This window comes from Falco cherrug, chromosome 19 (assembly GCF_023634085.1).
Source record: "Falco cherrug isolate bFalChe1 chromosome 19, bFalChe1.pri, whole genome shotgun sequence".
In the NCBI taxonomy this organism is placed as follows: Eukaryota; Metazoa; Chordata; class Aves; order Falconiformes; family Falconidae; genus Falco; species Falco cherrug.
In genome coordinates, this window is record NC_073715.1 from 4,880,545 (window position 1) to 4,896,216 (window position 15,672).

Consider the following 15,672-nt stretch of genomic DNA (forward strand, 5'->3'; position numbering starts at 1 on the left):
CTGGCATCACTGCACTGGCATCACCACGCTGGCATCACCACACTGGCATCACCGCACTGGCATCACGGCACCATCATCACCACACTGGCATCATGGCACGGGCTTCATGGCACCAGCATCACTGCGCTGGCATCATGGCACTGGCAGCACCATGCTGGTGTCACCACACTGGCATCACCATCACCGCGCCGGCATCACGGCACCACCACAGGCAGCTGGGGGGGCAAACGGGGTGCCCCCCCACCCCCCCCTACCCCACCCCCCCCCACCCCCACCCCCCCCGCCTCTCCTGGGGTGCAGGACCCCCAGCACACCACAGTGCCTGGTACTGCGGTACCCGCTGCCCGGTGGCTGTGACCCCCCCCCCTCCCCGGTGCCAGGGCCCCCCCCGGATTCTCCAGGGTCACTCAGGATTCTCGGGGCCCCCCCGGATTCTCGGGGCCCCCCCGGACTCCCCGCAGCCCCTGTTTGCTCAGCCGCCGCCGTGTTTGCCAGGATTAACCGGCTGCGGCAGCAATTTGGCCTCATCCATTATTAACCAAACCGCAGCCCCCCCCCGCCCCCCCCGGGGGGGCTGCACACCCCCCCCCCCCCAGCTCTACATCCCCCAGGCGGTGCGGCCGGACGAGTTTTGGGGGTGCATCGCCCCCTGCTCACTGCTGCCCTGGGGCTGGCTGGGGACCCCCCCTCTGCCCCCCCCCCCCCCCCTAGGGCTGCAATGGGGCAAAGCTGGGGGGGGGGATTAAAAGGCTGGGATGGCTGGGTCCCTGGGGAGCCCCCCAGGATGCTGGTGCCCCCCCCCAGGCTGGCTGCCCATCAGGGCGGGCTGACAGCGCCCCCCCCCCCCCCCCCCCCCCCCGCGCTGCCCACCCCGCCTGGCTGCCTCCCTGACAGCGGGTCCCTGGGGACCCCCGCCCACGCTCCGCTGCCCCCAGCCCCGCCAGCCCCAACATGCGGGGGGGGGCACCCTGGCCTGGGTGGGTGCCAGACCCCTCTCTGAGCTGCCAGGACCCCGAGCTGCAGTGCTGTGCCCGCCCCCCCATTCAATCGACCGGGGGGGGGGGGGGGGTCGGGGGTCTCACATCCCCATCGATTTTTTTTAAGTATCTGGATTTTGAAATGTCAAATTTGCCTTCGGTGAGCGGGGCCGGGGGGCGAGGGGGGGCTGGAGCCCCCCGGTTGCCTTGGAAACAGCAGGGCTGGGGGCTGCAGTAGAGCCCTGGGGGGGTCTCGGGGTACCCCAGCCCGAGGAGGGGGTGGGGGCTCCCCCAGCCCCCGCCGAGCCCCTGTTTGTAGGTGTAATTGGTGCCATTGATCAGCCCCGGCCAGCATCGATTTTCGGAGCCTTCGTGCGATTGAGGCATCTGTCACCGCTGGGGACACGCGGGGACCACGGCCCCACACGTGGGGGTCACGGCTGGGGACATGCGGGGATCACGGCCCCACACGTGGGGGTCACGGCTGGGGACACGCGGGGATCATGACCAGGGACACACGGGGATCACAGCTGGGGACACACGGGGATCACGACCGGGGACACACAGGGATCATGACCAGGGACACACGGGGATCACGGCTGGGGACACACGGGGATCATGACCAGGGACACACGGGGATCACGGCTGGGGACACACGGGGATCATGACCGGGGACACACGGGGATCACGGCTGGGGACACACGGGGATCATGACCGGGGACACACGGGGATCACGGCTGGGGACACGCGGGGATCATGACCGGGGACACACGGGGATCACGGCTGGGGACACATGGGGATCATGACCGGGGACACACGGGGATCACGGCTGGGGACACGTGGGGATCATGACCGGGGACACACGGGGATCACGGCTGGGGACACGCGGGGATCATGACCAGGGACACACGGGGATCACGGCTGGGGACACGCGGGGATCGTGACCGGGGACACACGGGGATCATGACCAGGGACACACGGGGATCACGGCTGGGGACACGCGGGGATCGTGACCGGGGACACACGGGGATCATGGCTGGGGACACGCGGGGACAGCGGCCGGGGCCACCTCCTGCCTTCCCCTCCCTGCAGGCAGCTGAGCCGGAGGCTCCTTGGCCTTGAGCCAGCCCTGCCCGCCCCCGCGCGTGTCCGTGCACAGCGCCGGGGGCACACGCACGCCCCGTGCATGTATGTCCTGAGGCACATGTGTGCCCCAATGCACATATGTGTCCCCATGCACATACGTGTCCCCATGCACATACATGTCCCAGTGCACATCCCCATGCACATGAGCCCCAACGCACACGCATGCCCCCATACACACACGTCCCAACACACACATGCCCTGATACACACACGTCCCAGCACACATGCATGCCCCAATATGCACACATGTCCCAATGGACACACATGCACCAATACACACACATGTCCCAACACATATGTATGCACCAATACACACATGCATGCCCCAATACACACATATTCCAACACACACACGTCCCAATGCACACGCATGCCCCAATACACATGCATGTCCCAAAACACATGCATGCCCCAATGCACATAAATGCCCTGATATACACATATCCCAACACACACATGTCCCAACACACACATGTCCCAATAGACACACATGTCCCAATGCACATGCATGCCCCAATACACATACATGCCCCAATACACACATGTCCCAACACACATGCATGCCCCAATACACATGCATGTCCCAACACACACATACCCCAATACACATGCATGTCCTAGCACACACATACCCCAATACACACACGTCCCAACCCACACACATGTCCCAATACACACGTGTGTCCCAACACATGCAGGCCCCAATCCACATGCATATCCCAACTCATGTGCATGCCCAAATGCACACACATGCTCCAACACACATGCATGCCCCAATACATACATCTGTCCCAATGCACACGCATGCCCCAATACACATGCATGTCCCAACACACATGCATGCCCCAATACACACATGTCCCAACACACATGCATGCCCCAATACATACATCTGTCCCAATGAACACGCATGCCCTGATACATACATATCCCAACGCACATGCATGCCCCAATACACACATGACCCAACACACGCATGCCCCAATACACACATGTGTCCCAATACACATGCGTGTCCCAACACACAGGCGTACCCCAATACACACGTCCCAACCCACACACATGTCCCAATACACACGCATGTCCCAACACATGCATGCCCCGATCCACATGCATATCCCAACTCATGTGCATGCCCCAACGCACACGCATGCCCCAACACACACACATGCCCCAACACCCCCCGCACCCCCCCGACCACCCCCCCCCTTTTGCAGGAACACCGAGCCCACACGTGCAGGCGCGTTCCTGGCTGCCCAGCGCACACGCCTGCACACGCTTGGCCCCCGCTGCTCTCCCGCGTGTCACGCCGCCTTGTCACTTGGCGGGTAATTAATGCCACCGGCGGGGCCGGGGTCCCCTCGGACTCGTCCATCACTGCCAGCGCGGCCGCGCGCCCCGCGCCGCGATTAGCGGGTTGATATGTAATAGCTGGCGCTGCACATTAATACATTACACATGTCAGCGGCGCGGGCCGGCTAATTGTCTGATTTAAATGGCTGTTTGTCAGCGCCCGGCTCAGGTGGGCATGAGGCGAATCTGCAATGAGCCCCCCCCCCATATCCAGGCCCCCCCCCTCCCCATCCAGCCCCCCCCATCACACCCAGCCCCCCCCATCCAGCCCCCCCCATCACACCTAGCCCCACTATATCCATAGCCCACACACACATCCAGCCCCCCCCAACATCCAGCCCCCCCTTCATATCCAGCCCCCTCATCACATCCACCACCCCCCAAATCCACCCCCATTCCAGCCCTCCCATCACATCCAGCCCTCCCATCACATCCAGCCCCCCAACATACAGCCTCCCCCAAAATCCACACTCCCATCCAGCCCCCCATCACATCCAGCCCCCCCCCATTACATCCACACACACCCCCCCCATCACCTACAGCCCCCCCGCCCATCACATCCAGCATCACCAGGGTGGGGGGCAGCACAGCAAGGGGGAAGCCCCAGGACCTCGCAGTGGGGCTGGGGGGTGCTCAGGGGAGGTGGGGGGGGGGGTGTAGGGGGGCAGGCGGGGGCGGGGGGGGAGTGGGACCCCCGTGGCCTGGCCACCCGCCTAATTGCCGCCCGGCCAGGATGGATTTCTCGGCCGACATCCTCTGCATCCCTAATAAATGCCGCCTGTCCAGGGAATTCATCCCGGTTGGCCGCAGCCATCCATCTCATCGTGACCAGCACGGGGGGGGGGGTGGGGGGGGGGTGGGGGGGGGTGGGGCACAGCCAGGAGGGGACCTAAATATCCCCCCCCCCGGGAATCCCCCATTCCCAAGGGATGCTCCCCCCGCCAGCAGGGTGATGGGCTGGTGGTCCCCCCCATGGCTGAGACCCTGCAGCTCATCCCAGCATTGCCCCCCCACGCCGCCCCCCCCCCCACTGTTCAGCCCCAGTGCAGGATGTGGCCCGGTGTGGGGCAGCCCCACATGTGGCTGTGGAGCTGGGGGTCAGCGCTATCCCAGGGGGCACACAGGGGACTCAGGGTGCAGATGAGACCCCCACCCAGCACGATGTGGCTGCCCCTGGGTGGGACACACCACCCCCAAACCCCCCACTCACCGTGTGCTGAGCCCCCACTGCCGAGGGGCAGCCAGCTCCGGACCCCCGACCGACCTTTGCCTCCTCACCAATTAACAGCAGATGCTAACGAGCTGGAGGGGGGGCAGGGGGGTGAGGGCTGGGGGGCACATCAGGGGCTGGCTGGGGCAGGACCCCATGGCAGGGGACACTCCCAGTACTGAACCAGTGGTGCTGGGTGCCGCGGGCTCCATCCAGGGGTGACAGTCCCAGTACTGAACCAGTGGTGCTGGGTGCCGCGGGCTCCATCCAGGGGTGACAGTCCCAGTACTGAACCAGTGGTGCTGGGTGGCGTGGGATCCACCCAGGGGTGATGTTCCATTCCCAGTACTGAACCAGTAGTGCTGGGTGCCGCGGGCTCCATCCAGGGGTGACAGTCCCAGTACTGAACCAGTGGTGCTGGGTGCCGCGGGCTCCATCCAGGGGTGACAGTCCCAGTACTGAACCAGTGGTGCTGGGTGCTGCGGGCTCCATCCAGGGGTGACAGTCCCAGTACTGAACCAGTGGTGCTGGGTGCCGCGGGCTCCATCCAGGGGTGACAGTCCCAGTACTGAACCAGTGGTGCTGGATGCCGTGGGATCCATCCAGCAATGACCCAGCCACCACCAGCCCCACATCACTGGCACATCCCCCTCAGCACCTCCCCCCAGCACCCCGATGGGCACCTCAACACCAGTTTGGCTGGCGGAGCATCACCCCCAGCGCGGCCTCGTGGCTCCCCCGGCAGCCACTGGTGGATCGTTGCCATTCAAGGACAATTTTTATCCAATTTTTTTATCCAATTTGGGCCGGGCCAGCAGCCTGGCTTTATTGCAAACATGCCCTGGATGGAGCGCAGCGCCCGGCCGCATCCAGCCCATCTATATTCATTTGCACAAGGTTCCCTCCTGGCCCGCGTGACCTGCGCTGACAGGGCAATCCGTCTGCCATCCCGCACCCCGATCCCTCTGCCATCCTGCACCCCGATCCACCCGCCATCCCGCACCCCGATCCCTCTGCCATCCCGCACCCCGATCCACCCGCCATGCTGCACCCCGATCCCTCTGCCATCCCGCACCCCGATCCACCCGCCATCCCGCACCCCGATCCACCCACCATCCCGCACCCCGATCCACCCGCCATCCCGCACCCCGATCCACCCGCCATCCCGCACCCTGATCCCTCTGCCATCCCGCACCCCGATCCACCCGCCATCCCGCACCCCGATCCCTCTGCCATCCCGCACCCCGATCCCTCTGCCATCCTGCACCCCGATCCCTCTGCCATCCCGCACCCCGATCCCTCTGCCATCCTGCACCCCGATCCACCCGCCATGCTGCACCCCGATCCCTCTGCCATCCCGCACCCCGATCCCTCTGCCATCCCGCACCCCGATCCACCCACCATCCCGCACCCCGATCCCTCTGCCATCCCGCACCCTGATCCCTCTGCCATCCCGCACCCCGATCCCTCGGCCATCCCGCACCCCGATCCACCCACCATCCCGCACCCCGATCCCTCCGCCATCCCGCACCCTGATCCCTCTGCCATCCCGCACCCCGATCCCTCTGCCATCCTGCACCCCAATCCACCCGCCATCCCGGCACGAGAAACGGTGACGGCCCACGGCCCCCTCGGGCACCGGGGGCCACAGTGGCACGTGCCACACGCTGGCACCGGGAGCTGAGCACGGCAGGCAGCACCGGAGCGCTGGTTCTGAGCTGGTGCTGGATGTGACCCCCGGGGGGGCTGTTCGCTGCCACATGAGCTGGTGGGTCCTCAGGGGCGGTGGAGGCAGATGGTGAACGTGGAGCCGCCGGACACTGAAGCCCCCCTCCTCGTGCCGGCAGTGCCGCTGCGGGGGGACGCGGGGACGTGGCGTGATGCATTTATTCATGCGCTGCGCCCCAGCACCGCGCCGCCGCCACCACTCACACCGGGCTTAGCCCCCGGCTCCGCGGTCAGGGACACGTCTGTCCCCATGTCCCCACTGGGGTGACCCGCAGCATCATCTCGGGTCCTGCGTGGGGACAGCGAGAGCAGCCGGGGGGGGGGAAACTGAGGCACGGCCGGACTGGGGACATCGCTGCCGTGGCTGCTGGCACCAGTGGGGGGGCTCAGCTCCAGCACTGGGCTCACCGCCCCCACGAATGGTGCTGAGCCCCCCTAAACCCAGCCCCCTCCCCACCCCCAGCAGCTGGGCACCGGAGCCAGGCCCAGCCTGGGCACCGAGGGCAGGATGCATCCCTGCCCCCCCCCCCCCCCCCCATTCCCCCATTCCGGTATTTTTACCCCAGCCAGGACCCCCGGTGTCCCCCTCGTGTCCCCATGGCCACAGCCTGGCCACCCGCTCCCCACCACACACACCCCCCCCGCCTCGTGCTCGCTAATTAGCACTCGGGCTTCCCCTCCCAGCCTGGCTAATTAATTCACTGTTGCTGCTCATTAAGATCAGCCAGCGGAGTCAGGTGGTGGCAGTGGGACTCCGGCATTCCCTGTCCCTGGGGGGTGACACGGTGGCATGGATGGCACCGGGATTGGTCCCTATTCCCAGGATTGATCCCTATTCCCAGGATTGATCCCTATTGCCAGGATTGGTCCCTATTCCTGGGATTGCTCCCCATTCCTGGGATTAATCCCCATTCCCAGGATTGATCCCCATTCCCAGAATTGATCCCCATTCCCAGGATTGATCCCCATCCCTGGGATTGATCCCTATTCCCAGGACTGATCCCCATCCCCGGGATTGCTCCCCATTCCGGGATTGCTCCCCATTCCCGGGATTGATCCCCATTCCCAGGATTGATCCCCATTCCCGGGATTGATCCCCATCCCTGGGATTGATCCCTATTCCCAGGGTTGATCCCCATTCCTGGGTGATGCTCCCGCCGCCGCAATGTGTTGCACAAACACCGCCGGGTTTTTTCAGGATCGCATCGATCCTGCGGCGTCGAGGGCCCATAAATCCATCCCGATCCCGCTGATGGATCGCCGGGCGAGCTGGCCGGGCCTGCAAATCCCGAACCTGGCGGGATCAATGACACACACGGGCGCTCCGGTGGGAGCATCGCCCCCCCCCCCCGCCTGCCATGCAATGCACACACGTGCATGGCGCACATCCGTGTGCTGAGCGTGCACAGACACGCACACAGCATGCACCCGCGTGCCCTGAGCATGCATGCACACAGCATGCACGTGTATGCACACAGCATGCACACATATGCAGACACGCACACAGCATGCACACACATGCACGCAGTGTGCACACGTATGCAGATACGCACACTGCATGCACACACACGCACACAGCATGTACAAATGCCCTGAGCATGCACACAGCATGCACATAGCATGCACACATATGCAGACAAGCACACTACATGCACACTGCATGCACAGAGCATGCACACATGCAGACACGCACACACACAACAGACGCAGACAGCATGCACACACACACACAGAGTGCACACAGCATGCACACATATGCAGACATGCACACAGCGTGCACACACATGCACACAGCATGCACACATATGCAGACATGCACATAGCATGCACACACACGTGCACACACACGCTGCATGCACACATATGCAGACATGCGCACAGCATGCACACACATGCACACACATGCACATGCATGCCCTGAGCACGCACACACACATGCCCATGCCGCCCCCCCCCTCCATGCCCCCCCCCATGCACACACAAACACACAGCCAGCTGCTGACACCGCAAGGACATGCGTGTACCCCTGCACGCAGACACGCATGTGCAAAGCCCCCATGAGCCCACCCCACTCTGGTGGATCCGTGTAGGGGGGTCCCCTCACCCCCCACCCCCCCACAGAGGGACCCGTGTTGTCACCGGGCCCAGCGGAGCAGCTCGGGGGGGGGGGCAGGGTCCCAGTTTTTCCTCTTTTCCGTGATATTTGGGGAATTGGGGGGATGGGGGTGGGGGGCTGGGGAGGTGGGGGTGGGGGCAAGATTTAATTTTGCAGAACGGAGCCGATTCCAGCAGGATTGGAAAGAGCAGCCGTAAATCAGCGCCCACAGCACTGGCTCTGCTGCGGCGCTGGGAGCCACCAGGGCCAGATCCGGAACCTTCCGGCAGCCCCGGCCGCGTGGGCGCCTCGATGGCGGCAGGGGGACACCAGCCCCCCAACCCCCCACCCCCCCTCTGTCCCCATCCCCAGGGTGGGAAGGGACAGTGCGCCCCGGCACAGGAACCCCCCCCCCCCAGCAGCACCCACATGTTGGGGGTGAGCCTTGGGGAGGGGTCCCCAAAAATGGGCCAGTGGCCACCAGCCTGGCTGGCCCCCCCAGGGGGCTGCGGGGGAGGGGGGGACTGTGCACCCCTGGCACACGCAGCAGTCGTGTTGCACGCTCAAATGCCCCAGCTCATGTGTGAGCCCCCGCCCCCCCCAGCACCCCCCACCCTCCCCTTGCACGCCCTCACCCTCTCTCACACCCACAGAGCTGTGCGTGTGCACGGGCACCTTCCCCTTGCACACTTACGCCCCCATGCACCCCCCTTGCACACTCACATTCTCAGTGCCCCCTCCCCACTGCACACTCAAGCACAACCTCGCACGCTCATATTCCCAGTGCCCACCGTGTTGCACATTCACACACACCCTTGCACACTCACACTCCCATTGCACACTCACATTCCTGGTGCCCCCCCACAACTGGACAGTCACATCCCAGTGCCCCCCCTGCACACACACCCCTTGCACACTCATATTCCCAGTGCCCAGCCCCTTGCACACTCACATTCCCCGTGCTCACCCCCCTGCACACTGATGCTCCCACACTCCCCTTGCACAGTCACACTCTCCTTGCACACTCACATCCCCAGTGCCCCCCACCCCTTGCACACTCACACTCCTCTTGCACACTCACATTCCCGGTGCCCCCCTCACAACTGCACACTCACATTCCGGTGCCGCCACCCCTTGCACACTCACACTCCCCTTGCACACTCACATTCCCAGTGCCCGCCCCCCTGCACACTGATGCTCCCACACTCCCCTTGCACAGTCACACTCTCCTTGCACACTCACATTCCCAGTGCCCCCACCCCTTGCACACTCACACTCCTCTTGCACACTCACATTCCCGGTGCCCCCCTCACAACTGCACACTCACATTCCCGGTGCCGCCACCCCTTGCACACTCACACTCCCCTTGCACACTCACATCCCTGCGCCCCTCCTTGCACTCTCCCCCCTGTTGCACACTCACATCCCGGTGCCCCCCCCTTGCACGCTCCCATGGCGGTGCCCCCCCCGCCCCCCGGTCCCTCCCCCCAGCCCCCTCCCCGCCCCCGCCGTGCCCGGTGCCGTCGAGCGGGGCGGGCGGAGCGGGGCTGCGGGCGCGGCGCGGTGCGGGCGGCGGCCCCGGCACGTGGCTCCCGGCGCCGCGGGCGGCGGCAGGTACCGGCGGGCACCGGCGGGGGGGCGGGGGGGCCTCCCCGCAGGCCCGGGGCCGCGCGTCCCCCGGGACCCCCAGAGGGGCGCGGCGGGGGGGGGTGGGGGGGGGCGGGAGGCTCCGGAGAACCGCTCCCGGCGCCGCTGCACGGCCCCGGCCACGCCGGTGCGCACCGGGGAGAGCGGTCCCGGGGGAGGGGGTCCCGCTCCCGGGGGTCCCGCTCCTGGGCAACTTGGCGAGAAGTTGCCCCGCGCGTCGCAGCGGCTCCATCCCGGCTCCGGTCCCGGCTCCATCCCCGCTGTATCCCGGCTCCATCCCGACTCCGGTCCCGGCTGTATCCCGGCTCCGGTTACATCACCAGCTCCAACACCGGCTCCGGTCCTGGTTACATCAGCGGCTCCGGTCCCGACTCCGTCCCCGGCTCCGGTCCTGGCTGCGGCGGGGGCTCCGGTCTCGACTCCGTCCCCGGCTCCGGTCTCAGCCCCTTCCCCGGCTCCGCTCTCGGTTCCGTCAGCGGCTCCGCTCTCGTCCCCTTCGGCAGCGCAAGTCCCGGCTACATCCGCAGCTCCGCTCCCGGCTCCGGCCCCGCTCCCGGTCCCGGTCCCAGCCCTGCTGCTGTGACCGTCCCTGTCCCCATCCCCATCCCCATCCCATCCCCATCCTCATCCTTATCCTCATCCCTGTCCCCATCCTCATCCCTATCCCTGTCCTCATCCTCATCCCCGTTCTTATTCGCATCCCTGTCCCCATCCCTGTCCACATCCCCGTCCCCATCTTCATCCTCCTCCCCGTTCTTATCCCCATCCCTGTCCTCGTCTTTATCCGCATCCCTATCCCCATCCCGCTGTCGTCCCCATCCCTGCTGCTCTTCCTGCTCCCAGCCCCGCTGCCGGCTCCATCCTCATCCTCATCCCCAGCCCCATCCTCATCCCCAGCCCCGCTCCCAGCTCCATCCCCATCCTCATCCTCATCCCCAGCCCCGCTCCCCCACCCAGGCGTGAGGCTCAGCGGGCGGCTGGGTGCCGTCCGCTCCCCCCCGGCTCCACCATCGCACCCAAGGGTGAGGAGGACCTGCTGGCACTGGCCGCCTCCCGGCTGAGCCGCAGGAAGCGGGTGGCCGGCGTGGCCATCGGCGTGGCCATGGTGCTGGTGCTGCTGGTGGCCATCCCGCTGCTGGTCCACAGCTCCAAGGCGGCCGCTCACTACGAGATGCTGGGCAGCTGCCGCATGGTCTGCGACCCCTACCCCGGCCCTGAGCTGCCCCCCGCCGCCTCCCCCGCCACCCTTCCTCCCCGGGGCCAAGGGCGAACCGGGGCGGAAGGGCCGTGCTGGGGTACGGGGTCCCCCTGGACCACCAGGACCGCGGGGGCCACCGGGTGAGCCGGGGCGGCCGGGACCACCGGGGCCACCGGGGCCGGGGCCCGGAGGGTACATCCCCTCCTTCTACAGCCCCAAGATCGCTTTCTACGCGGGGCTACGGAAGCCCCACGAGGGCTACGAGGTGCTGCGCTTCGACGACGTGGTCACCAACGTGGGCAACTACTACGAGCCCTCGAGTGGCAAGTTCACCTGCCCCCTGCCCGGCATCTACTTCTTCACCTACCACGTCCTCATGCGCGGCGGCGACGGCACCAGCATGTGGGCCGACCTCATGAAGAACGGGCAGGTACGGGCTGGGCCCGCCACGGCGGCCGGCACCCCTGCCAGGGCTCCCCCCGCACCCCGCGGTGCCCCCCGGTCCCGCTCGCACCCCCCGCCGCTCCCTCGCCCTCTTCTAGCTCCTCCAGCCCCACTGCTTCTGCCTGCGTCTGCATCCCAGTTCCCCATCCCAGTTCTCCCTGCCTGCTTCTGCATCCCAGTTCCACATCCCAGTTCCCCCTGCTTGCTCCATCATCCCAGTTCTCCCTGCCTGCTCCTGCCATCCCAGTTCTCGATCCCAGTTCCCCCTGCCTGGTCCCTCCATCCCAGTTCCCCATCCCAGTTCTCCATCCCAGTTCCCCCTGCCTGCTCCACCATCCCAGTTCCCCCTGCCTGCTCCACCATCCCAGTTCCCCCTGCCTGCTCCCTCCATCCCAGTTTCCACTACCTGCTCCCGCCATCCCAGTTCCCCATCCCAGTTCCCCCCACCTGCTCCCTCCATCCCAGTTCCTCATCCCAGTTCTCCCTGCCTGGTCCCTCCATCCCAGTTTCCCCTGCCTGCTCCCGCCATCCCAGTTCTCCATCCCAGTTCCTCCTGCCTGGTCCCTCCATCCCAGTTCCCCATCCCAGTTCTCCCTGCCTGGTCCCGCCATCCCAGTTCTCCATCCCAGTTCCCCATCCCAGTTCCCCCCACCTGCTCCCTCCATCCCAGTTTCCACTGCCTGCTCCCGCCACCCCAGTTCCCCATCCCAGTTCCCCCACCTGCTCCCTCCATCCCAGTTCCTCATCCCAGTTCTCCCTGCCTGTTCCCGCCATCCCAGTTCTCCATCCCAGTTCCCCCTGCCTGGTCTCTCCATCCCAGTTCCCCATCCCTGTTCTCCCTGCCTGGTCCCGCCATCCCAGTTCTCCATCCCAGTTCCCCACCCCAGTTCTCCCTGCCTGCTCCACCATCGCAGTTTCCCCTGCCTGCTTCCTCCATCCCAGTTCTCTATCCCAGTTCCCCCTACCTGGTCCCTCCATCGCATTTCCCCATCCCAGTTCCCCCTGCCTGCTCCCCCCATCCCATTTTCCTCATCCCAGTTCCCCATCCCACTTCCCCTATCTTGGTTTTCCCACCTTATTTCCTGCCATCCCAGTTTTCCCATTCTGGTTTCCCTTTAATCCCAGTTCTTCCATTCTGGTTCCACCCCCCCCCTACTCTTGATCCCCCACCCTGGCTCCACCCATCCCAATCCCCCATCCTCGGTTCCCCCCCACCCCAATTCCCATCTTCCCCATCCCTCTTCCCCCCATCCCGTCCCTCCTCTGGGATCACGGCGGGGGGGGGTGGGGGTGGGGTGTCACAGGGGGTGCCACCATGCACGTGCCCCCACCTCCTGCCATCACCTCAGCCTTGGGGACACGCAACCCCCATCCCTGGGGGTCCTGCCACATGGAGGGGGGGGGGACACACACGATCCCCAGGGAATGCTGGGCTCGGAGCTGGCGGGGAGTGGGGTCTGTTGGGGCTGGCTGGGACCCCCCGGGACAGCCACCAGCACTGGGGGGGGGATGGGCTGTGCCCCCCCAGGACAGGCACCAGCAAGGGAGGGGACAAGCTGTGCCCCCCCCGGACAGCCACCAGCACTGGGGGGGGACAGGTTGTGCCCCCCCCCCTCCCCAGGACAGCCACCAGCACTGGGGGGGATGGGCTGTGCCCCCCCAGGACAGGCACCAGCAAGGGAGGGGACAAGCTGTGCCCCCCCCGGGACAGCCACCAGCACTGGGGGGGGATGGGCTGGGACCCCCCGGACAGCCACCAGCACTGGGGGGGATGGGCTGTGCCCCCCCCCCCCCCCGGGACAGCCACCGGCACTGGGGGGGACAAGCTGTGCCCCCCTGGGACAGGCACCAGCACTGGGGGACACAGGCTGTGCCCCCCCCCAGACAGCCACCAGCACTGGGGGGGGACAGGTTGTGGCCCCCCCCCCCCCTCCCCAGGACAGCCACCAGCACTGGGGGGCATGGGCTGTGCCCCCCCCCCCCCCCGCTGGGACAGCCACCAGCACTGGGGGGGACAAGCTGTGCCCCCTGGGACAGCCACCAGCACTGGGGGGGACAAGTTGTGCCCCCCCCCCCCTCCCCGGGAATGCTACCAGCACTGGGGGGGACAAGCTGTGTGCCCCCCCCGACAGCCCCCCCCTGGCTGGTCCCTTTGTTCGTGGCTGGCGGCTCCTGCACCGGCCTCGCCCTGGCCGTTTCCCATTTATAACGGGAGAAACAAGGATCGATCCAGGTGGTCGATGCCGCTGGCCCCCCCGGGGGACCCCCAAACCCGGGGGGGGGGGGGGGGGCAGCACAGGAATGTGGGGAAGGGGCTCCCGGGCACCCCAGCTCCGGGCACCTGTGGGTGGCACTGACAGTAAGACCCCGCTCTGTGGGTGTGAGGAGGGGTGGCCCTATGCCGGGGGACCCCAGGGTGCAGGGGGGGGGGGGGGGGGTGTCTGTCCCTGTCCCCTCTTGTCCCCGCTGCTGGCTGGCAACTCGGGGAGCCTTGGCTGGGGGGGGGGGGGGGGGGGGGCGTCTCCTTCGCCCAGTTCTGCCGCAGACGGGCAGCGTGACCTTGAGCGCTGGTGGACAGAGGGGCTGAGCGGGTTGGGGGGTGGTGCTGAGCAGCTCAGCACCCCCATTCCCACCCCCTAGGCTCCCCCTCTGGGGCTGGTGTGCTGGGATTGGTGTGTGTGCATGGGGAGGGGGTGTCTCTGATAGCTTTGCCCCCCCCCCCCCCATCCTTCCCCAGGTGCGGGCCAGCGCCATCGCGCAGGATGCGGACCAGAACTACGACTACGCCAGCAACAGCGTCATCCTGCACCCTGGATGTGGGCGACGAGGTCTTCGTCAAACTGGACGGCGGCAAAGTCCACGGTGGCAACACCAACAAGTACAGCACCTTCTCCGGCTTCATCATCTACCCCGACTGACCCCCCCCCAGCACGGGGACAGCCCTGCAGGGACAGAGCAGGGGTTGGGGGGGGTGGGGGGGGGTGGGGTGTGTGTCTCCCCAACTTCCCCCCAGTGCCACCAGCATCCCCATCCCCAGTGACAGCGCTGGGTGCGCCAGGACGCCCACATCCACCCATTGCCCCCCACCCATCCAAACAGCTCTGTCAGTGCGTGTGTGTGCCCCTCCCCCACCCCCCGCATGCCAGCACCCCACCCCCCCCAAAGGGTGTCGGGGTGTCCCGGTGGTGTCCCCATCCCTGGGGCACCCCCTGTCCCCCTGGCTCTGCGTCATTACCCTCCCCCCCCCAATAAAACACTCTGGGTTTGGATGTGCAGCTGCTGCCTTTGCCTCCCCATGGGGGGGGGGGAACACACACAGGGGACTCCCCCACCCACCCCCCGCGAGGGTGCTGGCCCCCCAACAGTGACAAGACCCAGGCCACTGTTAGGGACCCTCCTTGTCACCTTCCCCCTGTGCTGGCTGCCACCAGGGACAGTGATAGAGCCCCCACCCCACCCCCCTTAGGTGATCCCACCTGCCCCGGGGGTCTCTGGGGGTCCCTGGGGTGGGAGCGGAGCCGCAGGACGCCGGGGGGCCCCAACCCGTGGGCTGGTGCTGCCATCGTGTGGCCACCAGCCGGAAGGACACGGCTGCCACCACGGGGGGGGGGGGGGGGCTGGCAGCCTGGGGACCCCCAGGAAGGGCTGGTAGGTGTGGGGGCTCACACCCCCCCTTCCCCAGGCCCCCCTGCACCTCGGAGACTCTACAACAAGGCGTAGCATGAACTGGTTTATTATAGTGTCTGTGGGTCCATCTCCATCCTGGTCCCCGGTGGGTTGGGGTCCTGGGGGGGGGGGGGGGGGGGGCGCTGGGGGTGTGTGAGGGGTGGCTGAACGTGGTCGGGGGCTCCAAACCAAAAGCAGGATGAGTGAG

The 15,672-nt window shown here is 66.5% G+C and overlaps 1 protein-coding gene across 1 annotated transcript; it reads left to right on the forward strand.

Moving 5' to 3' along the window:
- The first annotated feature begins 11,258 nt into the window (after positions 1–11,258).
- On the forward strand, positions 11,259–14,716 carry C1QL4 (complement C1q like 4). The gene is given in 4 exon segments (XM_055696896.1): positions 11,259–11,380; positions 11,382–11,784; positions 14,536–14,607; positions 14,609–14,716. Coding segments are annotated over 4 exon segments (705 nt in total).
- Positions 14,717–15,672: the final 956 nt, after the last annotated feature.